Below are 27,477 nucleotides of genomic sequence, written 5' to 3'. Positions count from 1 at the left end.
TTTTATGTTATTCTGTTGGTCAGTTATTTCACTGGATAGGAGGGTGATCTTTGCTTCATCATTCCTCCAAATGCATCTCTCCCAAAAGCTTCTCATACTCGAGAGAGAGGAGGACATGGCTTTGCTCAAGAGTCTATAAGAAGCTCTACTTCTCTATAGCAGAATCTCAAAAAAAAAAAAAAAAAAAAAATCTTTTTTGACTGCAATAAAGCAACAGAGCCGACCAGAAGATCTAAGAATGATATCCAAGTTAGAGAGAGAAGGCAGGGCAGACTAGATGGTGCTGGTCTTTATTGTCTCCCCATACTGCAGATGTCCTAGTAAGTTAGCACTGACCAGGCATTGTGGTGCAGAGGCATTGCCACTAAGATGGAAAGGTGTGGGACCTCAAGAATCATATTAGCAAAGGAGCAAGACAAAAAGCTAAGGCAGAAGACAAGATGCAGAGACTAGATACTGGGAACACCATCTCTGGATCCAGGGAGCAAAGTCAGTAACCCAGGAAAACTCTGGCAGCTGAGTACTTTAAGGAACGATGCCTCGCACTTCACAGTGAAAGAGTTAACATCACACATTACAACAATTCAGTTCACTGGAAACTACCTGAAAATACACTGAAATGATTAACTGTCAATCCTTTGTGTGGATCTTTACTAAACTGTATAAAGAAAAGTGAGCCATCAGAGATAAGTTAGGCAATTAAGAAAAACTAATAAAGTATATATAATAAGAACATTTATGTTGTAATAACATAGAAAAAGAGCTAATCAAATCAAGGTAGTTACTAAATAGGATAATTTATTGCTTTTCAAGATAATTTTCATAATAGATAATAGTACTATTCTGTACAGGAGAGGACAAGAACATGGATGAAAGAATAGCCATTTGTAAATAACAGTAATACAAGATGCTTTTACTCTTATATGTGGAGAAATGCTATAATGTAGTGGTGTTGCTAACAGAATTTCTTTGATTTCTTTAATTTCAGATTAAGATTAGGAAGGACTTTTCAAAAACATTACTTCTTTTTGCTGCTATTCTTTTTAGTATTTTAAAAATGGCTGCTTTGTAATGCTGTAATGATGTAATTGCTGCTTTGAAACAAATACTCATGACACAAATATGACATAACCACCACATAGTCAGAGACCAAAAGGAGACTTAAGAGTATACAGAGAAAAGGCCCTTCATTTTATTTTGCATATCTGAGATATTCATGAGCTATGAACTTCCTATGCTATAAAATAAAATAATATTAAATATAAAAACCCTGCAGCCTTTCCCAGAAGCCTTAAGGAATTTTAAATATCTGTAAAGGCAGGAAGAGCAGTTGAGCTGAGTGGGGCTGAGTTGAAAGGCACTATGATGATGAGTCAGGTATATTCATAGATAGTCAGAGACAGATAAAGTTTCAAGGCTCTTGTTATGCCAAGCATGATTTAAACAAACTTTTTAGCTGAGTTTGCCCTTGTTACAGAAGAAAAGCTTTAAGGATGCTCTTGCATTGATTACTCTAGTCAGGGTGCAGTCACTATGTTCTACATTCAAATTATCACTCTGCTTCCATTTTAGAGCAGGAGATGTACAACTGGTTTAACAAAAAATTTTTCATTGCACTGCACAGTAAAATATACTAACAAAAATGACAGCTTATGACCAAGGAAACTAGTAATCATGATGTGATAGGGGCTCAGAGAAGTAAATGAGAAGTAGAAAATAATTTCTGTTTATAGCAGATAACTCTTTTAGGTGTTGTGGGAATTACGTTTTTTTGTTTGTTTGTTTTTGTTTTTTAAAGAGATTCCACATTAATTGACTTTGGTGCTATTACCACCACAAGTTTGAGGCCTCTGAGAATTTCCTTGGAATCTCTTTAGGAAACTGAACTGAAACAAGCCAAACAGAGCCACATGGATGCTTTTTTTTTTTCTGAAAAATGAACTCTTATTTTAACTAGCATTAAATGCAGCAATGACCATGGAAAATTTAAGAGGTAGTACCAGACTAAAAATTCTAAGCAAAATTTACCTAAATATATAGATTAAAAAACTTCTTTCAGCATTTTAAACCTGACAGATATTCAGACAGCATTCAGTCAGCTTATCAAACTGAATCCTCTTCCAGTCACCTCACTATAATCCCAAAGGTCTTAAAGAGAACAAACTAGGTTGTCAGCCTCTCTTTGAGCAAAATACTCATGCCCAAATCAAAATTTATCTGCCTGTAGTCCATTCCTCAAGCTCCCAGCAGCCTGCTCATCATTCTATGTGTGTGCAGAAAACGTCAGGCAAATGAAGCTTTCGTCTTCTGAAAGCCTCAGAACTCTTGGCAGTAATTATATCAAACCAACTGTGAGTGGAAAACTGAAAGCAAGATTTCTATTACAACGATTCACTTAATGTAAATTTCATTATTTTTTGAATATTCACCTATACAATCACATGGCTCAAGAGGTACAAAGGTGTATACAGTGAAAATGCACACTATTTAATTCTTATTTTGTTGCCAATCATGCCATTGTTGGCAAGTGCTAATCTAGTCAATGTCCAGTTAGAATTTTACATTTTGCTTACACAGAATTTTCTGTAATAATTTAAATTCAAGCAAGACATTGGTCTTTTCTGATTTACAGACATGTAGATGAAACATAAGGAAGAAGCCAAGGAATTCAAAGAAGTTTCTCTTAAGGATATATTCTAGGGCAGGTGTCATTTTGAAAGGAAGACAATGTATTAAATAACTGATAGGCTTTCAGGGGTTGAAGGAGAGTATGGAAGAATATAATATTAGCAGGAAGAAGAATAAAAGGAAAAGGTTAGCATAGAATTTAAGTAGAAGACTTAGGAGAATGAAGAAATAGGGTAGCATATTGAAGAATTGTAAAATAAGGAGTTTAAATACTGTACTGCTGTATAATATATCAGGAGGCTCTGAGGGTAACCCTGTGATAAGACATGATTAGAATTAGAACTTAGACACTTTGAAAATGCTAAGACAGAGGCAGGAAAGAAATGACAAAGTTTTTAAATTCTCAAATATTGAAAAGCAATGAAGAGTTTCCCTAAAACTGTAATACTTGACTTGCTGGACAAAATAATTATTAATAACGACTACAGGAAGTTCTTGCTTTGGATGATAATGAGGGACTATAAAAATGACCATACAAGCTGAAACCATGCAAAGTGATCATAATAATCAATAGGATAAATTATGATTTTTCTATGACCTTTAAAATTTTGTCAAAATATTAAAAAGCCTCTATTGTCAGCTAAAAATAAAAAAGGAAAAATAATAAAACTAATTTTATTTAGTACACTGTAATTTAAACATTAGAAAGAATGAGAATTAAAGTGCTTTATTTCTATGTAAAAAAACTTATTTAAAGTATATTGATCAGTGGTTGCCTTCTTTTCATCATATCACTTATGGTATGGTTTAAGCATATCTTTTCTGTGCCTGGGCAAAATGTCATAATCTTAAGTTTGAATCAGCTTTCAACGCTTTATCCTTTGCACTTTCAATGTTGTGAAATAGCTCTGAGAGTTCATTTAACATGAGAGGTTTTCTGTCTTGCTTTTTCATTTGCCAGTATCACTTTCTCTAGGATATCTTTCTCTTTTTCGTCATAAAGACTTTTGATTTCATTTCCAGTGTTTTCATTTCTTTACCGCACTGTTTGTGTGTTGGTCAAGTCTCTCTTTTGATCATCCATTCTTGTAAAATGGGAGACAATGCCATCTGTACATGAATTGAAAACAGATATGAAGTGACCAATCGGTGACAGAGTTTAAAAAAGTGATGTGATTGGCCATTGATCACGATGTGCATCTGTTATTCACATAGAGATCTGTGGACTGAAGGGCCAGTGGCAAAGTTTGTGCTTAATGCATTTACAGCTAATATACTGTGGTAACTTAACTTTGAATCTTGTTTTCTGGGGAATTGATGTTATTTAACTAAAGTATGGTAACAAAAATTTATGTGTATCAAAACTATGTAAAGCGAAGAATTATGAAGTTATTACTATATGCCAGGTACTGTTTTAAGAATATAAATTATTTCACTTCATTCTCAATATAACCCAATGCGATGATACTAGTCTTACCCCATTTTACAGACAGTGTGATTGTGAATATTTATCTGGCCATTAACTGTCCACATATTTGGGAGAATATAAATTTCCCACAGTAATGATAAATCCAAAGATCTTCCTGGTAAATACTGACACACTACTACTAAAGAGTTTGAGGCCGGGTGCAGTGGCTCAAGCCTGTAATCCCAGCACTTTGGGAGGCCGAGACGGGTGGATCACAAGGTCAGGAGATCGAGACCATGCTGGCTAACACGGTGAAACCCCGTCTCTACTAAAAATACAAAAAACTAGCCGGGCGAGGTAGCGGGCACCTGTAGTCCCAGCTGCTCGGGAGGCTGAGGCAGGAGAATGGCGTGAACCCGGGAGGCGGAGATTGCAGTGAGCTGAGATCCAGCCACTGCACTCCAGCCTGGGCGACAGAGCGAGACTCCATCTCAAAAAAAAAAAAAAAAAAAAAAAAGTTTGAAATGACAAGTAACATATACTTGTCTGTAATATCTAGAGTAAAAAGTCACATTTTCATGACAGTATGGAAGGAAGGTAGATACTTTCAGAAGATGCACTAACTCTTCAATAACATTAGAGTGTCATTTTAAAAAAGGGTGTTGGTGAACTAAGAATTACTCTTGGATTCTAAAAGAGCTCAGAAGCCCTTTATTTCCCCTACTCCCAACCCCACCATCCATTTCAATGATCATTCTCTGACTAGAAGCAGAGAATCTTTGTAGTAAACACAAGAGTTCTTTCTAGGAGACTGTGAGCTCCTTGAGGGCAGAAGTCATGTCTAATACTCTTTATACCCTTGGAGCCTAGACTGGTGCCTAATACAGATTAGGTGTTCAATATATCTTTGTGGAATTCAAGAATAAATATTTACAGTTAGTTTCTTGCCTCAAGAGAATCAAGAATAACTCAAATTAGGGGTAAGACATGAAATTAGGCTCTAATTTTGGGGGGATGAATTGAAGATGATTAACTAATTGGTAAAATAATTAAATTCAGATTATCTAAAAATTCAAGCCTTGCTACTTATGCTGATTTTTATATGCTTGATATTGTTTTTGAAGAAAAGCAAAAACAAATAACCCTGAGTGATTACTCCTTCATAAGAAAAATATGGCAAAAATCTAAACTACAGTGATTATGGAAGACTATACTTGTCACTGTAATATTCAAACTGAGTACTTCTAATTTAACATACAGCAACTTTCCTACATATTGGTTATATTTAATCACTTATATCTGTGGCCTTATTTTATTTTTGAGATGAGGTCTTATTCTATTGCCCAGATTGGAGTGCAGTGGCACACTCATGGCTCACTGCAGGCTCAACCTCCCAGGCTCAAGTGATCTGCCCATCTTAGCCTCCCAAGTAGCTGGGACCACAGGCATGCTCCACCAGGCCCAGCTAATTTATTTTTATTTTTTTGTAGAGATGGGGTCTCACTATGTTGCCCAGGCTGGTCTCAAATTCATGGCCTCAAGCTATCTGCACCTTTGCCTCCCAAAGTGCTAGGATAACAGGCATGAGCCATCATATACAGCCAACATGTCTTATTTTAAATTTAGTCACCTTCCATCTGGAAACTGAGGAGAAATTTAGCTACTATTTCATATAAATTAATATTGACAGAAGACTAAATTTCTTTGAAGAGAATTTTTAAAAAGTAAATAAAAGTAAAAAATCTGAAAATTTTTATATTACTTTCTTAAAATTTCTGAAATATTAGCTAATAACAAAAGCATCTTCATGTCAATTTTTAGATTATCAATAACTTTTTAACTTAGTGTCTTCTTAAAAAGTCTCATTTATAGAAGTCATTGCTACAAAAAGTTTAAGAAAGGGTGTATGTTTTTTTGCCCCAACTTTTTTTAACAAGTCACTTCTATAGCACTTCAGAAATTAAGAAATTATATAATACAACTGAATTCTGTCAAGGATTGTGGCATGCAGTTATGCAAAACATCCATAAACTAGCTGGCATAAAATGTTTTCATTTATTGGTACAATATATTACATAGTTAGGGTCAGATATGTATGACTGAAGGGGATATTAACAGACACTATGGACAGAAATGCTAGCACAAGGTCTCAAAGAATATTTAGACGTCAAATATCAGTTAAATTAATTTTTACACCTACATAATGAAGTCATTAATCCAAACAAATTATCTCTTAAAATTTATCATTAAATAGAACTATTTTTCTTTGGAAAAAGACTATATTTTAAGAAACATGAAAAAGTAAAAACTTTTAAAAAAAGTATACTCCTGCTTTTAAAGTGCTGATAATCAACTCTGAACATCTTGAGATTTTACAAATAAAGAATATTTTGCCTATGTATAGTGCCTAATGTTCACTTTGAAAGTTCATTTTAGTACCAAAGAATATGCATTTTAGATGTTCCAAATCACCTCTAGAAATCAATGTAGTTTTCTTTGAAGATGTATGTTTTGGGAATATTCTGGTCAGCAGACAGATTTATCACTGGTGACTTGCTGTCAATTTGTCTATGACAAGACAGAGCAGGCTGAGAGGGTATACATGGGGGCACACAGAATGTGTAGGCAAGAGCAGACAGTGAGCCCTGTGGCTTGAGGGAGACACAGAGCCCACGTCAAAGGGAAGTGAAGGGCAAGTGAACCCAAGTAAACCACAGTCAGGCAGGGGAAGACAGAAACATGTGGGCTGGGGGGGATGTGATTCCATGGGCTAGAAGAACAGTCTTAAGGTTGGGGAGACTGGAAGCCACGAAGACATGGCATAGAGGCTAAGCCAGATGAGAAAAACACCCAGAGTCAATAAACAGACATAGAGACACCCATCAAGGGCAGTGACCCAGACAGAGCTAATGGGGGCAAGCGAAGCAAAGACAGCCACAGGAAGGGAGATCAAGACTTAACATATGATAAAAGGGATGAAAATGTCTGTCTTAGGTACCACTGGTTCCTGACTTATTTTTTCCAGCAATTACGGACAGAGCATTAAAAGCCATGAAGATATTCCTATGGGGGCAGTAAAAAGAATAGTGTTTCCATATTAACTCAAAACTTGTAATTTTAAGTACAAATACAAATTCTTATTATTCAGTTATTTATCTAAAAACATTCCAAAAACAATTAGTTAAAATTTTTTTATCTTTAAAGAGAAGAGTTAGCTCAGGAAAAGGAGAGTTGCCACCTTTACTGCCAAATTCTTCGAAAGATTTTTCACAAATTGGTTCAGAAAGCTGTAAAAAACATGATGGCTATTTTTAATTTTTTTAAAGTGAGATTTTTGGAGTGAGACTACTTATATTCACTGGAATTACTGGAAAACTGAAAGAGTCAAAATCACAGGATAATACTGGACCTGATGAAATATATATAATCAGGGCAAATGATTATATATACTAGTGATCTATATAAATGAAGATTTTATTTTTAGATAGGTTATCATAACTGATTCTTTAATTAATAACTTTCTGAGAGTTCCTGATTCCAACTATTTATTATGAATGATAAACTGAAAACACAGAGTTCCTGGTGGTCAACTTTTACAATACTTATCCCCTTACATTAACTAATAATTATAAGGTAGCATACAACAATGAATAGAGGAATTGATAACTAAAAGCTACAAGGTTAACTCTACAGTAATAAAAACTGTCTGAAAAGTGTTATTTAGTTCATGAAAACATCACTTAAAGGATTAGAATATCTTCTGACTGCAAAGAGGAATGCTATACTTCTTGAGTAGTACACATACTCAAAGGTAGTACAGTAATTCATATATGCTAATATGCCTTGAATTTTAAGATATGTTTACAAGGCAAAGTATAGATTTCCAATTACCTAATTAATTTGAGCTGTGTCTAAAAACATATTAGACAACTCAACTTGTCTACACATTCTGAGTGACACCACATTCTAGAGGCAATTACTGTTGATTTTTCATTGCTATCTTTAGAAGGAAATGATTATTCACTAACAAAGAAGAGATACAACTCCTTAATGTCACTTCCTCAAGAGATATTTTTGGCAATAATGTGAAGTGACTATTTAGCAAATATTCAGCAAGTTCAGTCAGTGTAAACAGTCAATCTGGACTATTTAAGCAAATAAAAATTAGGGTTACATTAGCAGGTTGTCTACAATTCAAATTCACCTCGTAACTGCTAACTTTCCACTTCACATTCTGATGAGAAAATGGGGCTCAGTAGTTAGGTACATATGATCAATGGTCCCTCTCTTTACTTCCAAATCCAAGAAACACTCATCTAATAGAGGAACTTAAGTTTAATTCTTAACCCAGAAGACATCTACTGTGCTTGGTTGTTTTCCTTTTCCTTTCTTCTTCTTTTTAAAATACATTTGCTGTATTCTGTTATCTTTCTAATTTTGAAGTGCCTAGATTTATATCAAGTGTTCTAGGAAAGCTGAAATAACAGAGAAATGCCTGTCTAAGCTATAGTATGGGCAAGGAATAATGTGATGGTTATAAGTTCTGGGAGAAAATATGCTGACAGGTATCAGGCGTTTAGACAATATAGTTTTAGTGAATCTAGGTTCAGGTCTTTCCTCAAGAGCATGCAGAAAAATGACACTTTAAGGTACAGCCTTCCATCCTGTGCTCCTGGTACAAAGTGGCCAAAGGCATGTCAAGATCCCCTCACCATTCAGGTCAGACAGGAGAGATGTAGGGTAGCAAAACTGTTCATCTACCTCTGGATATAAGTAACCTTGTCTGTGATGCCTAGAGCACTGTACAAATAGTATACTTTCCTATAGCCACTTTAGGAATAGTGGAATAATAATAATTTGCCAGTAACTCTGCTTTATGGTAACTATAAATCTTAAAGGACAGGTAAAACAAGTCTTAAAATTCATACCCTCTCTTCTAGTCTTCCCTTCCTGCTTTATATTTTCTCCTACATGGAGCTTACATTCTAGTAGGGGAGACAGACAATAAACTTCTGACATCCTATATACTTTTCTTACTTATCTTGATTACTGTTAGTTTCCCTTACTAGAATGTAAGCTCTGTGTTGGACCTTCACCTATTGCAATTCACTGCTGTATCCCTGGTACCTGGAGCAATGTCTTGTACACAATGACTACTCACTGAATTAATGCATGAAGACTGAATGGGCATACTTAAAGGCACTCAGGGAGCACATCTGGAGGGGGGCTGAAAGTATGTAAGCCTTAGCAGCAACACTTCTCCAAACATAGCCCCAGGTAGAATCAATCTAGCAAACAGTGTCCTGTTAGTCATGTGCCAGCCAAAGCAAACTGTGCCAACTTGTAAGAAGTCAGAATATATCAATGCTCTATAAGCTTGTCTGTTTTCAAACATTTATATTTTCGTTTCTTTTCACCCTGATAGAATGCCCCCTCATACACAGTCAAAAATTAAATTGACTATTCTGGGGAAGCAGCACATCACAGAAGATCATTTCTAATATTATCTAACTGCTATCCCAATGTCTCTTTCAGCTTTATTGCTTCCATATTTCTATGTCCTATGAATATTTTTCCTTCAAGTATTAATTTTCCTTTTAATTTCTTCACTATATTTTCTATCATCTTTCTGTGGCCCTGATTTCTGTATAATATTTTGTGACCCTTATCAATGTCTCAGAGAACATAGGAAAGCCTAAATAAATAAGTTATTCGTTCTGTATAAATAGAAATAGAAACAGGAAAATGAAAGTATTTCTGCAAATGCCTTTTTAGTCCTATAGAATTAGAATAATCAGTAATAGTTTTAAATTATAGTCTTAAATTCTAAAATGCCTAACGGGAATATATAGTACCATGTGGAATTTTTCAGTGTCTTTCTTCTGATGAACTCAAAATGTCCCTCCAGAAAATATACAAATTGTCCCCATTTTTATATAAGATAAGTGAGGCAGATATTTACTGTTGTCACTTTATAATAAATAATTAAAATATGGACTATAATATAAATATAGATCCTAGTAACTGATTACACCATTCTCTGAATAACAATGTCCTTAACTGGCCAATTTTACAAGTAGAAAACACCATAAATAGAGTGAGAATTGGTCTTTAGAGGAGGTAAGATCATCATGGCTGATGGGAGGCAGGACTGGATTGCAGCTCTGGATAGAGTAGCATGCCAAGGCTTGCACTGTGAATTCTAGCTCCAGACTGACTGCAAACAAACCAGCAATACTGAGAGGACGCAGACATAGCAGACTGCTCCTGCAGGACCTGGGAGACATCCCAAATACTGAGTGCCCCAACTACAGAAGTGGGAAAGGGAGAGCCTCCACTCCCAAACACACACCCCCATTGGAGAAACTGAAGGTCTGTTTGCTGGAGAAGTTTCCAATCTTACCTGGAGCTGGGTCAATCTGGAGAGTTAAGCGAAATACAGGGTAAGAGGAAGCAGCAGAAAGGCCCTGGGAACTTGCTGGGTCCCCTAACAGGCCATTCTTGTCTGGCACCAGAGGAGCAGGGAATAAAATTCCACAGGGAGAAGGAAATCTCTAGCTGAACTTTGTAACAATTTGAACAGGGTGAAAAGCCTCCTGGCCAGAACTCGGGGGAGGGCACAAATCCAGTGTGCAGACTCTATAGGTGAAAACCAAGCCCTTTTCTTTGGCAGCTGGGAGGCGAGTAGCCTGGGGCAAGTTTTCGAGCATGTCTTGCCCTCTGCCTGGACACAGACTCAGGGCTGTTGTTGGGGGCACGGTGGGAGTGAGACTAGCCCTTCAGTTTGTGTGGGAGCTGGGTGAGGTCTGTGACTGCTGGCTTTCCCCCACTTCCCTGACAACCTGCATGACTCAGCAGAGGCAGCCATAATCCCTCTAGGTACACAACTCCAGTGACCTGGGAATCTCACTCCCATGCCCCACAGCAGCTACAGCAAGAAGAGCTGCCCAAGAAGAGCCTCAGCTCAGACATGCCTAGCCCTGCCCCCATATGATGGTCTTTCCTTAACCACCTGGGTAGCTGAAGGCAAAGGGCATATAATCTTGGGCGTTCTAGGGCCCTGCCCACTGGCGGTCTCTCTGGACACTACTGAGAAGTGACAATGTGCTGGCAGCCCTCGCTCTCTCTCAGCGCCTTCTCGGCCTCCGCCTCTGCTCTGGCCAGGCTTGAGGAGCGCTTCAGTCTGCCCCTGCATTGTGGGAGTCCCTCACTGGGCTGACCAAAGCCGGAGCTGACTCTCTCTGCTTGTGGGGAGGTGTGGAGGGAGAGCTGCGGGTGGGAACTGGGGCTGCGCGAGGTGCTGGCGGGCCAGTGCCAGTTCCGGTGGGCGTGGGCTCGACGGGCCCAGCACTCGGAGCAGCTGGCCAGCATGGGCACTGAGGGGCTTAGCACCCGGGCCAGCAGCTGCAGAGGTTGCACTGCCCAGCACTGCCAGCTCGCCCGCACCGCGCTCCAATTCTTGCTTGGCCTCAGCCAGCTCCCGGAGGGGGAGGGCTCGGGACCTGCAGCCTGCCATGCCCGAGCCCCCCTGCGATGGGCTCTCGTGCACCACAAGCCTCCCTGACAGGTGCCAACCCTGCTCTGTGGCCCCGGTCCCATCGACTGCCCAAGGGCTGAGGAGTACAGGCAAGCAGCATGGGACTGGCAGATAGCTCCGCCTGCGGCCCTGGTGGGGGATCCATTAGGCGAAGCCAGCTGGCTTCCTGAGTCAGGTGGGGACTTGGAGAACTTTTATGTCTAGTCGGAGGATTGCACACGCACCAGTCAGCACTCTGTGTCTAGCTTGGGGTTCGTGGATGCAGCAGTCAGCATCTGTATCTAGCTAATCTGGTGGGGACTTGGAGAACCTTTATGTCTAGCTAAAGGATTGTAAATACACCATTCAGCACTCTGTGTCTAGCTCAAGGTTTGTAAATACACCAATCAGCACCCTGTGTCTAGCTCAAGGTTTGTAAACCCTCACCAATCAGTGCTCTGTCTAGTTAATCTGGTGAGGACTTGGAGAACTTTTATGTCTAGCTAGAGAACTGCAAACGCACCAGTCAGCACTCTGTCAAAATGGACCAATCAGCGCTCTGTAAAATGGACCAATCAGCTCTCTGTAAAATGGGCCAATCAACATGATGTGGGTGGGGCCAGAGAAGGGACTAAAAGCAGGCTGCCCAAGCCAGCAGTGGCAACCTGGGTCCCCTTCCACACTGTGGAAGCTTTGTTCTTTCGCTCTTTGCAATAAATCTTGCTGTTGCTCACTCTTTGGGTCTGCACTGCCTTTATGAGCTGTAACACTCACTGCAAAGGTCTGCAGCTTCTCTCCTGAGGCTAGCGAGACCTCAAACCCACTGGGCGGAATGAACAACTCCAGATGGGAGGAACGAACAACTCCAGACGCACCACCTTAAGAGCTGTAACACTCACCACGAAGGTCTGCAGCTTCACTTCTGAAGCCAGCGAGACCACGAACCCACCAGAAGGAAGAAACTCCAAACACGTCCGAATATCAGAAGGAACAAACTCCAAACACACCATCCTTAAGAACGGTAACACCTGCCGGGCGTGGTGGCTCAAGCCTGTAATCCCAGCACTTTGGGAGGCCGAGACGGGTGGATCACGAGGTCAGGAGATCGACACCATCCTGGCTAACATGGTGAAACCCCGTCTCTACTAAAAAATGCAAAAAACTAGCCGGGCGAGGTGGCGGGCGCCTGTAGTCCCAGCTACTCGGGAGGCTGAGGCAGGAGAACGGCGTAAACCCGGGAGACGGAGCTTGCAGTGAGCTGAGATCCAGCCACTGCACCCCAGCCTGGGCAACAGAGCGAGACTCCGTCTCAAAAAAAAAAAAAAAAAAAAAAGGAACTGTAACACTGTGAGGGTTCACGGCTTCATTCTTGAAGTCAGTGAGACCAAGAACCCACCAATTCCGGACACACTACTACAGGTGATGTTCTCTGGAAAGTGTCACTGCCTGGCAGGAGGCCAACCAGCACAAAAATAAAGCATCAAACCACCAAAGCTAAGAACCCTCACAGAGTCCACTGCACACCACTGCCACCTCCAATGGAACAGGCATTGGTATCCACGGCTGAGAATCCAACAGATAGCTCACATCACAGGACTCTGTACAGACAATCCCCCAGTACCAGCTTGGAACGGGGTAGACTCGCTGGGTGGCTAGACCCAGCAGAGAGACAACAATCACTGCAGTTCAGCTCACAGGAAGCCACATCCATAGGAAAAGAGGGAGAGTACTACATCAAGGGAACACCCTGTGGGACAAGAATCTAAATGACAGCCTTCAGCCGTAGACCTTCCCTTGGACAGAGCCTACCCAAAAGGGAAGGAACCAGAAAATCAACTCTGGTAATATGACAAAACAAGGCTCATCAACAACCCCCCCCAAAAATCACAATAGTTCACCAGCAATGGATCCAAACCAAGAAGAAATCCCTGATTTACTTGATAAAGAATTCAGGAGGTTAGTTATTAAGCTAATCAGGGAGGCACCGGAGAAAGTCGAAGTCCAATGCAAGGAAATACAAAAAAACGATAGAAGAAGTGAAGGGAGAAATATTCAGGAAATAGATAGCTTAAAGAAAGAACAATTAAAAATTCAGGAAATTTTGGGACACACTTTGAGAAATGTGAAATGCTCTGGAAAGTCTCAGCGATAGAACTGAACAAGTAGAAGAAAGAAATTCAGAGCTCAAAGACGAGGTCTTCGAATTAACCCAATCCAACAAAGACAAAGAAAAAAGAACAAGAAAATATGAACAAAGCCTCCAAGAAGTCTGGGATTATGTTAAACAACCAAGCCTGAGAATAATTGGTGTGCCTGAGGAAGAAGAGAATTCAAAAAGCTTAGAGAACATATTTGGGGGAATAATCGAGCAAAACTTGCCCAGTCTTGCTAGAGACCTAGACATCCAAATACAAGATGCACAAAGAACACCTGGGAAATTCATCACAAAAACGATCTTCACCTAGGCACATTGTCATCAGGTTTTCCAAAGTTAAGATGAAGGAAAGAATCTTAAGAGCTGTAAGACAGAAGCACCAGGTAACCTATAAATAAAAACCTATCAGATTAACAGCAGATTTCTCAGCAGAAACCCTACAAGCCAGAAGGGATGGGGGGCACTATCTTCAGTCTCCTCAAACAAAACAATTATCAGCCAAGAATTTTGTACAGTGAAACTAAGCATCATATATAAAAGATACAGTCTTTTTCAGACAATTATGGGAGAATCTGCCATTACCAAGCTACCTCTACAAGAACTGCTAAAAGGAGCTCTAAATCTTTAAACAAGTCCTGGAAACACATCAAAACAGAACCTCTTTAAAGCTTAAATCACACAGGACCTAAAAAACAAAAATACAAGTTAAAAAGCAATATCAAAAAACAAAAAAACCAAAGTACACAAGCAACAAAGAGCAGGAGGAATGCAATGGTACCACACATATCAATACTAACATTGAAAGTAAATGACCTAAATGCTCCACTTAAAAAATACAGAACCTCAGAATGGATAAGAACTCACCAACCAACCATCTGCTGCCTTCTGGAGACCCAACTAACACATAAGGACTCATACAAACTTAAGTAAAGGGGTAGAAAATGGCATTTCATGCAAATGGACACCAAAAGCAAGCAGAGGTAGCTATTCTTACATCAGACAAAACAAACTTTAAAGCAACAGCAGTTAAAATAGACAAAGAAAGAGAGACATTATATAATGGTAAACGGCCTTGTCCAACAGGAAACTATCACAATCCTAAACATATATGCATCTAACACTGGAGTTCCCAAATTTACAAAACAATTACTAATAGACTTAAGAAATGAGATAGACAGCAATACAAAAAAAGTAGGGAACTTCAATACTCTACTGACAGCACTACACAGGTCATCATGACAGAAAGTCACCAAAGAAACAATGGATTTAAACTATACCTTGGAACAAATGGACTTATCAGATATATACAGAACATTTCATACAACAACCGCAGAATACACATTCCATTCAACAGCGCATGGAACATGCTCTAAGATAGACCTTATGATAGGCCATAAAATGAGCCTTGATAAATTTAAGAAAGAAATTATAGCAAGCACTCTCGCAGACCACAGTGGAATAAAACTGAAAATCAACTCCAAAAGGAACCTTTAAAACCATGTAAATACGTGGAAATTAAATAACCTGTTCCTGAATGAGAATTGGGTCAAAAACAAAATCAAGATGGAAATTAAAGAATTCTTTGAACTGAACGACAATAATGACACAACTTAACCAAAATCTCTGGGATACAGCAAAGGCAGTGCTAGAAGGAAAGTTTATAGCCCTAAACACCTACATCAAAAAGGCTGAAGAGTAAAAACTGACATGCTAAGGTCACACCTCAAGGAACTGGAGAAACAAGAACAAACCAAACCCAACCCCAGCAGAAGAAAGGAAATAACCAAGATCAGAGCAGAACTAAATGAAACCGAAACAAAGGAAAACAATACAAAAAATAAATGAAACAAAAAGCTGATCGTTTGAAAAGATAAATAAGATTTACAGACCATTGGCAAGATTCACCAAGAAAAGAAGAGAGAAAATCCAGATAACTTCACTAAGAAACAAAACAGGAGACATTACAACAGACACCACTGAAATACAAAAGATCATTCAAGGCTACTATGAACTCCTTTATGCACATAAACTAGGAAACCTAGAAGAGATAGAAAAATTCCTGGAAAAATACAACCCTCCTAGCTTAAATCAGGAAGAATTAGATACCTTGAACAGACCAATAACAAGCAGCAGGATTTAAATGGTAATAAAAACTTACCAATAAAGAAAGTCCAGGCCCAGACAGATCCACAGCAGAATTCTACCAGACATTCAAAGAAGAATTTGTACCAATCCTTTTGACACTATTCCATAAAATAGAGAAAGAAGGAACCCTCCCTAATTCATTCTATGAAGCCAGCATCATCCCAATACCAAAACCAGGAAAACGACATAACCAAAAAAGAAAACTGCAGACAAATATTCTTGATGAACACAGATGCTAAAATCTTTAACAAAATACTAGCTAACCAAATCTAATAACATATCAAAAAGAGTATCCACCATTATCAAGTGAGTTTCATGCCAGGGATGCTGGGATGGTTTAACAGATACAAGTCAATAAATGAGATACACCACATAAACAGAATTAAAAACAAAAATCACATGATCATCTCAATAGATGCAGAAATAGCATTCGACAAAATCCAGCATCACTTTATGATTAAAACTCTCAGCAAAACTGGCATACAAGGGACATACCTTAATGTAATAAAAGCCATCTATGACAAACCCACAGCCAACATAATACTGAATGGAGAAAAGTGGAAAGCATTCCCTCAGAGAACTGGAACAAGACAAGGATGTCCACTCTCATGACTCCTCTTCAACATAGTACTGGAAGTCCTAGCCAGAGCAATCAGACAAGAGAAAGAAATAAAGGACATCCAAATCGGTAAAGAGGAAGTCAAACTCTCACTGTTTGCTAACAATGATCATTTACCTTGAAAACCCTAAAGAGTTCTCCAGAAAGCTCCTAGACCTGATGAAAGAATTCGGCAAAGTTTCTGGACAAAAGATGAATGTACACAAATCGGTAGCTCTTCTATACACCAACAAGCAACCAAGGGGAGAATCAAACCAAGAACTCAACACCTTTTACAATAGCTGCAAACAAAACAAAACAAAACAACACAACTTAGGAATATACCTAACCAAGGAGTCAGAAGACCTCCACAAGAAAAACTTCAAAACACTGCTGAAAGAAATCATACATGACAGAAACCAATGAAAACACAACCCATGTTCATGGATAGGTAGAATCAACATTGTGAAAATTGACTATACTGCCAAAAGCAATCTACAAATTCAAAGCAATCTCCATCAAAATGCCACCATCATTCTTCACAGAATTAGAAAAAACAATTCTAAAATTCATATGGAACCAAAAAAGAGCCTGCATAGTCCAAGCCAGACTAAGCAAAAAGAACAAATCTGGAAGGGGCGGAGCAAGATGGCCGAATAGGAACAGCTCCAGTCTCCAACTCCCGGCGTGAGTGACACAGAAGACCGGTGATTTCTGCATTTTCAACTGAGGTACTGGGGTCATCTCACTAGGGAGTGCCGGACAATCGGTGCTGGTCAGCTGCTGCAGCCTGACCAGCGAGAGCTGAAGCAGGGCGAGGCATCGCCTCACCTGGAAGCCAAGGGGGAAGGGAATCTGTTTTCCTAGCCAGGGGAACTGAGACACACAACACCTGGAAAATCGGGTAACTCCCACCCCAATACTGCGCTTTAAGCAGACAGGCACACCAGGAAAATATATCCCACACCTGGCTGGGAGGGTGCCACGCCCACGGAGCCTCCCTCACTGCTAACACAGCAGTCTGCAGCGATCTATCCACAAGGCAGCAGCGAGGCTGGGGGAGGGGCGCCCGCCATTGCTGAGGCTTAAGTAGGTAAACAAAGCCGCTGGGAAGCTCGAACTGGGTGGAGCTCACAGCAGCTCAAGGAAGCCTGCCTGTCTCTGTAGTCTCCACCTCTGGGGACAGCGCACAGCTGAAGACCAACAGGGGAAGCAGCGGGGGCCGGTGCAGACGCGAACGACTCTGTCTGACAGCTTTGGGGAGAGCCGTGGATCTCCCAACGCGGAGGTTGAGATCTGAGAACGGACAGACTGCCTGCTCAGGTGGGTCCCTGACCCCTGAGTAGCCTAGCTGGGAGACATCCCCCACTAGGGGCAGTCTGACACCCCACACCTCACAGGGTGGAGTACACCCCTGAGAGGAAACTTCCAAAGGAAGAATCAGACAGGTACACTCGCTGTTCAGCAATATTCTATCTTCGGCAACCTCTGCTGCTGATACCCAGGCAAACAGGGTCTGGAGTGGACCTCAAGCAATCTCCAACAGACCAACAGACAGTCCTTCTGACAGTCAGAAGGAAAACTATCAAACAGGAAGGACACCTATACCAAAACCCCATCAGTACGTCACCATCATCAAAGACCAGAGACAGATAAAACCACAAAGATGGGGAAGAAGCAGGGCAGAAAAGCTGGAAATTCAAAAAATAAGAGCGCATCTCCCCCTGCAAAGGAGCGCAGCCCATCGCCAGCAACGGATCAAAGCTGGTCAGAGAATGACTTTGACGAGATGAGAGAAGAAGGCTTCAGTCCATCAAACTTCTCAGAGCTAAAGGAGGAAATACGTACCCAGCGCAAAGAAACTAAAAATCTTGAAAAAAGAGTGGAAGAATTGACAGCTAGACTAATTAATGCAGAGAAGATCATAAACGAAATGACAGAGATGAAAACCATGACACGAGAAATACGTGACAAATGCACAAGCTTCAGTAACCGACTCGATCAACTGGAAGAAAGAGTATCAGCGATTGAGGATCAAATGAATGAAATGAAGCGAGAAGAGAAACCAAAAGAAAAAAGAAGAAAAAGAAATGAACAAAGCCTGCAAGAAGTATGGGATTATGTAAAAAGACCAAATCTACGTCTGATTGGGGTGCCTGAAAGTGAGGGAGAAAATGGAACCAAGTTGGAAAACACTCTTCAGGATATCATCCAGGAGAACTTCCCTAACCTAGTAGGGCAGGCCAACATTCAAATTCAGGAAATACAGAGAACGCCACAAAGATACTCCTCCAGAAGAGCAACTCCAAGACACATAATTGCCAGATTCACCAAAGTTGAAACGAAGGAAAAAATCTTAAGGGCAGCCAGAGAGAAAGGTCGGGTTACCCACAAAGGGAAGCCCATCAGACTAACAGCAGATCTCTCGGCAGAAACTCTACAAGCCAGAAGAGAGTGGGGGCCAATATTCAACGTTCTTAAAGAAAAGAATTTTCAACCCAGAATTTCATATCCAGCCAAACTAAGTTTCATAAGTGAAGGAGAAATAAAATCCTTTACAGATAAGCAAATGCTTAGAAATTTTGTCACCACCAGGCCTGCCTTACAAGAGACCCTGAAGGAAGCCCTAAACATGGAAAGGAACAACCGGTACCAGCCATCGCAAAAACATGCCAAAATGTAAAGACCATCGAGACTAGGAAGAAACTGCATCAACTAACGAGCAAAATAACCAGTTAAAATCATAATGACAGGATCAAGTTCACACATAACAATATTAACCTTAAATGTAAATGGACTAAATGCTCCAATTAAAAGACACAGACTGGCAAACTGGATAAAGAGTCAAGACCCATCAGTCTGCTGTATTCAGGAGACCCATCTCACATGCAGAGACATACATAGGCTCAAAATAAAGGGATGGAGGAAGATCTACCAAGCAAATGGTAGATCTAGGGGTTGCAATCCTAGTCTCTGATAAAACAGACTTTAAACCATCAAAGATCAAAAGAGTCAAAGAAGGACATTACATAATGGTAAAGGGATCAATTCAACAGGAAGAGCTAACTATCTAAATATATATGCACCCAATACAGGAGCACCCAGATTCATAAAGCAAGTCCTTAGAGACTTACAAAGAGACTTAGACTCCCATACAATAATAATGGGAGACTTCAACACTCCACTGTCAACATTAGACAGATCAACGAGACAGAAAGTTAACAAGGACATCCAGGAATTGAACTCATCTCTGCACCAAACGGACCTAATAGACATCTATAGAACTCTCCACCCCAAATCAAAAGAATATACATTCTTCTCAGCACCACATCGCACTTATTCCAAAATTGACCACATAATTGGAAGTAAAGCACTCCTCAGCAAATGTAAAAGAACAGAAATTATAACAAACTGTCTCTCAGACCACAGTGCAATCAAACTAGAACTCAGGACTAAGAAACTCAATCAAAACCGCTCAACTACATGGAAACTGAACAACCTGCTCCTGAATGACTACTGGGTACATAACGAAATGAAAGCAGAAATAAAGATGTTCTTTGAAACCAATGAGAACAAAGATACAACATACCAGAATCTCTGGGACACATTTAAAGCAGTGTGTAAAGGGAAATTTATAGCACTAAATGCCCACAAGAGAAAGCAGGAAAGATCTAAAATTGACACTCTAACATCACAATTAAAAGAACTAGAGAGGCAAGAGCAAATACATTCAAAAGCTAGCAGAAGGCAAGAAATAACTAAGATCAGAGCAGAACTGAAGGAGATAGAGACACAAAAAACCCTCCAAAAAATCAATGAATCCAGGAGCTGGTTTTTTGAAAAGATCAACAAAATTGACAGACCGCTAGCAAGACTAATAAAGAAGAAAAGAGAGAGGAATCAAATAGACGCAATAAAAAATGATAAAGGGTATATCACCACCGACCCCACAGAAATACAAACAACCATCAGAGAACACTATAAATGCCTTTATGCAAATCAACTAGAAAATCTAGAAGAAATGGATAATTTCCTGGACACTTACACTCTCCCAAGACTAAACCAGGAAGAAGTGGAATCCCTGAATAGACCAATAGCAGGCTATGAAATTGAGGCAACAATTAATAGCCTACCCACCAAAAAAAGTCCAGGACCAGATGGATTCACAGCTGAATTCTACCAGAGGTACAAGGAGGAGCTGGTACCATTCCTTCTGAAACTATTCCAATCAATAGAAAAAGAGGGAATCCTCCCTAACTCATTTTATGAGGCCAACATCATCCTGATACCAAAGCCTGGCAGAGACACAACAAAAAAAGAGAATTTTAGACCAATATCCCTGATGAACATCGACGCAAAAATTCTCAATAAAATACTGGCAAACCGGATTCAGCAGCACATCAAAAAGCTTATCCACCATGATCAAGTGGGCTTCATCCCTGGGATGCAAGGCTGGTTCAACATTCGCAAATCAATAAACGTAATCCAGCATATAAACAGAACCAAAGACAAGAACCACATGATTATCTCAATAGATGCAGAAAAGGCTTTTGACAAAATTCAACAGCCCTTCATGCTAAAAACGCTCAATAAATTCGGTATTGATGGAACGTACCTCAAAATAATAAGAGCCATTTATGACAAACCCATAGCTAATATCATTGTGAATGGGCAAAAACTGGAAAAATTCCCTTTGAAAACTGGCACAAGACAGGGATGCCCTCTCTCACCACTCCTATTCAACATAGTCTTGGAAGTTCTGGCTAGGGCAATCAGGCAAGAGAAAGAAATCAAGGGTATCCAGTTAGGAAAAGAAGAAGTCAAATTGTCCCTGTTTGCAGATGACATGATTGTATATTTAGAAAACCCCATCGTCTCAGCCCAAAATCTCCTTAAGCTGATAAGCAACTTCAGCAAAGTCTCAGGATACAAAATTAATGTGCAAAAATCACAAGCATTCTTATACACCAGTAACAGACAAGCAGAGAGCCAAATCAGGAATGAACTTCCATTCACAATTGCTTCAAAGAGAATAAAATACCTAGGAATCCAGCTTACAAGGGATGTAAAGGACCTCTTCAAGGAGAACTACAAACCACTGCTCAGTGAAATCAAAGAGGACACAAACAAATGGAAGAACATACCATGCTCATGGATAGGAAGAATCAATATCGTGAAAATGGCCATACTGCCTAAGGTTATTTATACATTCAATGCCATCCCCATCAAGCTACCAATGAGTTTCTTCACAGAATTGGAAAAAACTGCTTTAAAGTTCATATGGAACCAAAAAAGAGCCCGCATTGCCAAGACAATCCTAAGTCAAAAGGACAAAGCTGGAGGTGTCACGCTACCTGACTTCAAACTATACTACAAGGCTACAGTAACCAAAACAGCATGGTACTGGTACCAAAACAGAGATATAGACCAATGGAACAGAACAGAGTCCTCAGAAATAATACCGCACATCTACAACCATCTGATCTTTGACAAACCTGAGAGAAACAAGAAATGGGGAAAGGATTCCCTATTTAATAAATGGTGCTGGGAAAATTGGCTAGCCATAAGTAGAAAGCTGAAACTGGATCCTTTCCTTACCCCTTATACGAAGATTAATTCAAGATGGATGAGAGACTTAAATGTTAGACCTAATACCATAAAAACCCTAGAAGAAAATCTAGGTAGTACCATTCAGGACATAGGCATGGGCAAGGACTTCATGTCTAAAACACCAAAAGCAACGGCAGCAAAAGCCAAAATTGACAAATGGGATCTAATTAAACTAAAGAGCTTTTGCACAGCAAAAGAAACTACCATCAGAGTGAACAGGCAACCTACAGAATGGGAGAAAATTTTTGCAACCTACTCATCTGACAAAGGGCTAATATCCAGAATCTACAAAGAACTCAAACAAATATACAAGAAAAAAACAAACAACCCCATCAAAAAGTGGGCAAAGGATATGAACAGACATTTCTCAAAAGAAGACATTCATACAGCCAACAGACACATGAAAAAATGCTCATCATCACTCGCCATCAGAGAAATGCAAATCAAAACCACAATGAGATACCATCTCACACCAGTTAGAATGGCAATCATTAAGAAGTCAGGAAACAACAGGTGTTGGAGAGGATGTGGAGAAATAGGAACACTTTTACACTGTTGGTGGGATTGTAAACTAGTTCAACCATTATGGAAAACAGTATGGCGATTCCTCAAGGATCTAGAACTAGATGTACCATATGACCCAGCCATCCCACTACTGGGTATATACCCAAAGGATTATAAATTATTCTACTACAAAGACACATGTACACGTATGTTTATTGCGGCACTATTCACAATAGCAAAGACTTGGAATCAACCCAAATGTCCATCTGTGACAGACTGGATTAAGAAAATGTGGCACATATACACCATGGAATACTATGCAGCCATAAAAAAGGATGAGTTTGCATCCTTTGTAGGGACATGGATGCAGCTGGAAACCATCATTCTTAGCAAACTATCACAAGAAGAGAAAACCAAACACCGCATGTTCTCACTCATAGGTGGGAACTGAACAATGAGATCACATGGACTCGGGAAGGGGAACATCACACACTGGGGCCTATCATGGGGAGGGGGGAGGAGGGAGGGATTGCACTGGGGAGTTATACATGATATAAATGATGAATTGATGGGTGCTGACGAGTTGATGGGTGCAGCACACCAACATGGCACAAGTATACATATGTAACAAACCTGCACGTTATGGAAATGTACCCTAGAACTTAAAGTATAATAAAAAAAAAAAAAAAAAAAAAAAAGAACAAATCTGGAGGAATCACCCTGATTTCAAACTATACTACAAGGTTACAGTCACCAAAACAGTGGTACTAGCATAAAAATAGGCACATAGATCAATGTAACAGAATAGAGAACCCAGAAATAAACTCACATACTTACAGCCAACTGATCTTTGACAAAGCAAACAAAAACATAAAGTGAGGAAAGGACATCCTTTTCAACAAATGGTGCTGGGATAATTGGCTAGCCACATGTATGAGAATGCAACTGGATCCTCATCTCTCACTTTATACAAAAATCAACTCAAGATGGATTAAGGACTTAAACTTAAGACCTGATACTATAAAAATTCTAGAAGATAACATTGGAAAACCCCTTCTAGACATTGGCTTAGACAAGGATTTCATGACCAAGAACCCAAAAGCAAATGCAATAAAAGCAAAGATAAATAGCTGGGACTCAATTAAACTAAGGCGCTTTTGTATGGCAAAAGGAACAGTCAGCAGAGTAAACAGACAATCCACAGAATGGGATAAAATCTTCACAATCTATACGTCTGACAAAGGACTAATATCTAGAATCTACAATAAACACAAACAAATCAGTAAGGAAAAAACAATCCCATCAACAAGGGGGCTAAGGACATGAATAGACAACTCTCGAAAGAAGATATACAAATGGCCAACAAACATATGAAAAAATGCTCAACAGCACTAACGATCAGGGAAATGCAAATCCAAAGCATCACGCAGTATCACCTTACTCCTGCAAGAATGGCCATAATAAAAAAATTAAAAAACAGTAGATGTTAGCATGGATGCGGTGATCAGGGAGCACTTCTACACTGCTGGTGGGAATGTACAGCCGCTATGGAAAACAGTGTGGGGGTTCCTTATAGAACTAAAAGTAGAACTACCATTTGATCCAGCAATCCCACTCCTGGGTATCTACCCAGAGGAAAAGAAGTCATTATACAAAAAAGATACTTGCACATGCATGTTTAAGTAACACTGCAAAATCATGGCACCAACCCAAATGCCCATCAATCAACAAGTGCATAAAGAAACTGTGGTGTGTGTGTGTGTGTGTGTGTGTATATATATGTTTATATGTGTATATATATATGTGTGTGTGTATACACACACACACACACACACAATGGGATACTACTCAGCCATAAAAAGGAATGAATTAACAGCATTTGCAGTGACCTGGATGAGACTGGAGACTATTATTCCAAGTGAGGTAACTCAGGAATGGAAAACCAAGTATCATATATTCTCACTGATATGTGCGAGCTAAGCTATGTGGACACAATGGCATAAGAACGATATAATGGACTTTGGGGACTTTGGGGGAAGAGTGGGAATGGGGCAAGGGATAAAAGACTACAAATATGGTGCAGTGTATACGGCTTGGGTGATAGGTGCACCAAAATCTCACTAATCACCACTAAAGAACTTGCTCATGTAACTAAATACTACCTGTACCCCAATAACCTAAGGGGGAAAAAAAACGAGAATTGGTCTTTAGAAGCCAACCACAACAAAAAGAAAACACTATAAATAAAAAGAAGTGGGAAACCAGTCACCTGACATAGATGCAAGACCCCTCAAATATCCACTATATATATATGTGTAAGTATACAGTGGATGGTGGAGATATATCTGGAATGCAGTGGTAAGATCACAGCTCACTGCAGTCTTGAACTCCTGGGTTTAGACAATCCTCCCACCTCAGGCACCAAGTAGCGAGGACTACAGGCTCATGTCACCATGACTGGCTAATTACAAAAAAAATTTTTAGTGGAGATGAGGTCTTGCTATGTCACCCAGGCTGGTATCGAACTCCTGGCCTCAAATGATCCTTGAGCTTTGGTCTCCCAAAATGCTGAGAGTACAGGCATGAGTCACTGTGCTTGGCCTTCCCTACCTGTTAATAATGAACAACAAGGCCAACTTGGGCACCAGTGTGAGACCATGTCTCTACTAAAATAAAACTAAAAAAAAAGAAAAATAAAAACAATATAACTATGCTGAACATACATATTTTAGGTAAAAATTTAAAATTTTTATCTGGTTTTAAATTACATATAAACAGGTAAGTAACACTCATAAAATGAAATTATTATGACCAATATATACTTTTTTGGTAATGGGAAGCAAATCTAGTTATAAAGGAAAAACTACAGTATTAAATAAGTGTGTATGTTTATAGGCAATTTCACTGCTACCACTGTGAAACTTTTAGTCAAAAGATCAAAGCACATTATAACAAGAAAAAAAACTTTACAATTTAGCAAGGTGGAAAAAAAACTTCATTAAACTGAATATATAGCCTGAAGATCCGTTAGCAATTTGTGGTCAGTACACATGTTGAAATCTTCAAATAATATTAATATTTTAAATTACATATAACAGAAATTATTGATCAGAGAAATTTGGGTGTTTCAAAGCTACTTCATCAACCTTTGGTTGTTTCTGTTTGAATTTTCTGCCATCACCTCAATCAATTAATGTTGAACAATTAATCTTGTTCAACACTTTTTATGGACTCTGAGGGAAAGCATTAAGTCGGGCTGAAGAAGTGGTAAGTTTTTATAAGTAGGTATAGGAAATGATAGGGGTGCTGGTCCTAACTCTCTTCTTATTTGATGCAATCTAACGTTGATGCCAGCTTCTAAAGAACCTTTTTGCTAGCACAGGCCCAGAAAGCAATTCATTCTTTTTTAAAATTATGGAGAACAAGATGGTCATGATGAGCTCTTGTTCACTGCTATGTCTCCAGCTTCCAGAACAGTGCCTGGAACACAGTAAGTGTCAATAAATACTTTAGAGATAAATGGGTATGTGCTAGGGAATGTATGTACAATCTCCTTCTGATTTAGGCCAAATGTGTTAGAACAAAACCCCACAGGGAATGAAAAGTTACACTTAGTAGCAAGTTCCATCCTAAGGGAAAAAAATGGTCAGAGGAGAGCTGAATAATAAAGGTGACTTAGTAAAAGATAAATATGATAAAGAAATTTAATATCTTCTTTCTGATAAATTATATAGCAAAGTATAGTCAGTTAGTAGGGGAGCAAGGGAGCATTTTAGTGCATCTTTAGAAATAAATGCTCTTAAACCCTAAGGTATCAGGGCTAAGATGAGCCTTACAAGGCTTTAGTCTCGAAAAAAGGTTTAAAGTTGTTTCTACTTAGGCTATGCAACCACCTGAGTTTAAGTTTAAGCCTGTTGCATTAATTATCTACTGCTGTGGAACAAATAACCCCAAAATTTGGCAGCTTAAAACAATATACATTTATCATCTCACAGTTTTTGTGGGTCAGAAATGTGAACACAGCTGAGTGATACTAGCTCAGGGTCTCTCACAAGACTACCATCAAGATGTTGGGCTGGGGTTGTAGTCATCTCAAAGAGCTCAACTGGGGGAGAATCTTCTTCCAAGGTCACTCACATGGCTGTTGGTGGACCTCAGGTCCTCCCTGGCTTTTGGCCCGATACACCAGTTCCTTGCCATGTAGGCCTCTCCACAGGGCAGCTTACAACCTGGCAGCTGATTTCCATCACAGTGAGCAAGCTAGAGGACAAGAGAGAGCCTGAAGTCTGCCATCATTCACTGCTCTTACCATGTTCCCCATTATCCTTAAGCAGCAGGCTTGAGGATAAAGCTGAAATGACCTTTTGAAGACTCATCTGTGACTGCTAGGTGACAACACCTTGTGTGGTTGGACAATATCCTCCAAATATGGACTTTTCTCTATATCAGCATTTGATTTAGGATGCTATTTGCCCCAAATCTGGGAATAAAGGCATAGATATGGGAATGCCTTCTTTTCCCACTATCCTTAGTGATCCCACTATACTTAGTGAAGTAGAGCTCTTGCTTCCCATGCCCATTACTTCAGATTCTGCTGGTCTAAAGGTCTTAGTTCCAAAAAGAAGAAATGTTTCCATTAGGTGACATAATAATAATTCCTTTGAACTGGAAGTTGAGACTGCAATCTTGCCACTTTGGTCTCCTTATGCCACTGAATCAACAGGACATGGATGTACTGGATAGGAGCACTATACTGGATGGGTGATAAATCCTGATTTCCAAAAGAAAATGTAGTTGCTACTACACAATGGGTAATAAGTAATATCTCTGCAATGCAGGAAATGCTCCAGAGTACCTGTAAGTAGTTTCTGTAATTACAGTCAATAGCATACTATGATCACCTAATCCAGGCA

The 27,477-nt window shown here is 39.6% G+C and overlaps 1 protein-coding gene across 8 annotated transcripts in view; it reads right to left on the bottom strand.

Moving 5' to 3' along the window:
• Positions 1-27,477, bottom strand: part of FAM172A (family with sequence similarity 172 member A) — a 528,836-nt gene that overhangs the window by 129,544 nt on the left and 371,815 nt on the right. Inside the window, exon 11 of one of the 8 annotated variants that reach the window (XM_030927237.1) lies at positions 26,418-26,824. The exons of the other annotated variants lie outside the window; for them this stretch is intronic. Coding sequence (XP_030783097.1) covers positions 26,811-26,824 — 14 coding nt within the window. The 3' untranslated portion in view covers positions 26,418-26,810. Of the gene's footprint in view, positions 1-26,417; positions 26,825-27,477 lie in introns of those variants that run through there. 8 annotated transcript variants of the gene reach the window in all.

This window comes from Rhinopithecus roxellana, chromosome 3, assembly GCF_007565055.1.
Source record: "Rhinopithecus roxellana isolate Shanxi Qingling chromosome 3, ASM756505v1, whole genome shotgun sequence".
In the NCBI taxonomy this organism is placed as follows: Eukaryota; Metazoa; Chordata; class Mammalia; order Primates; family Cercopithecidae; genus Rhinopithecus; species Rhinopithecus roxellana.
Note: the sequence above shows the minus strand (reverse complement) of the source record. Positions and strands in the feature narration are given on the sequence as shown.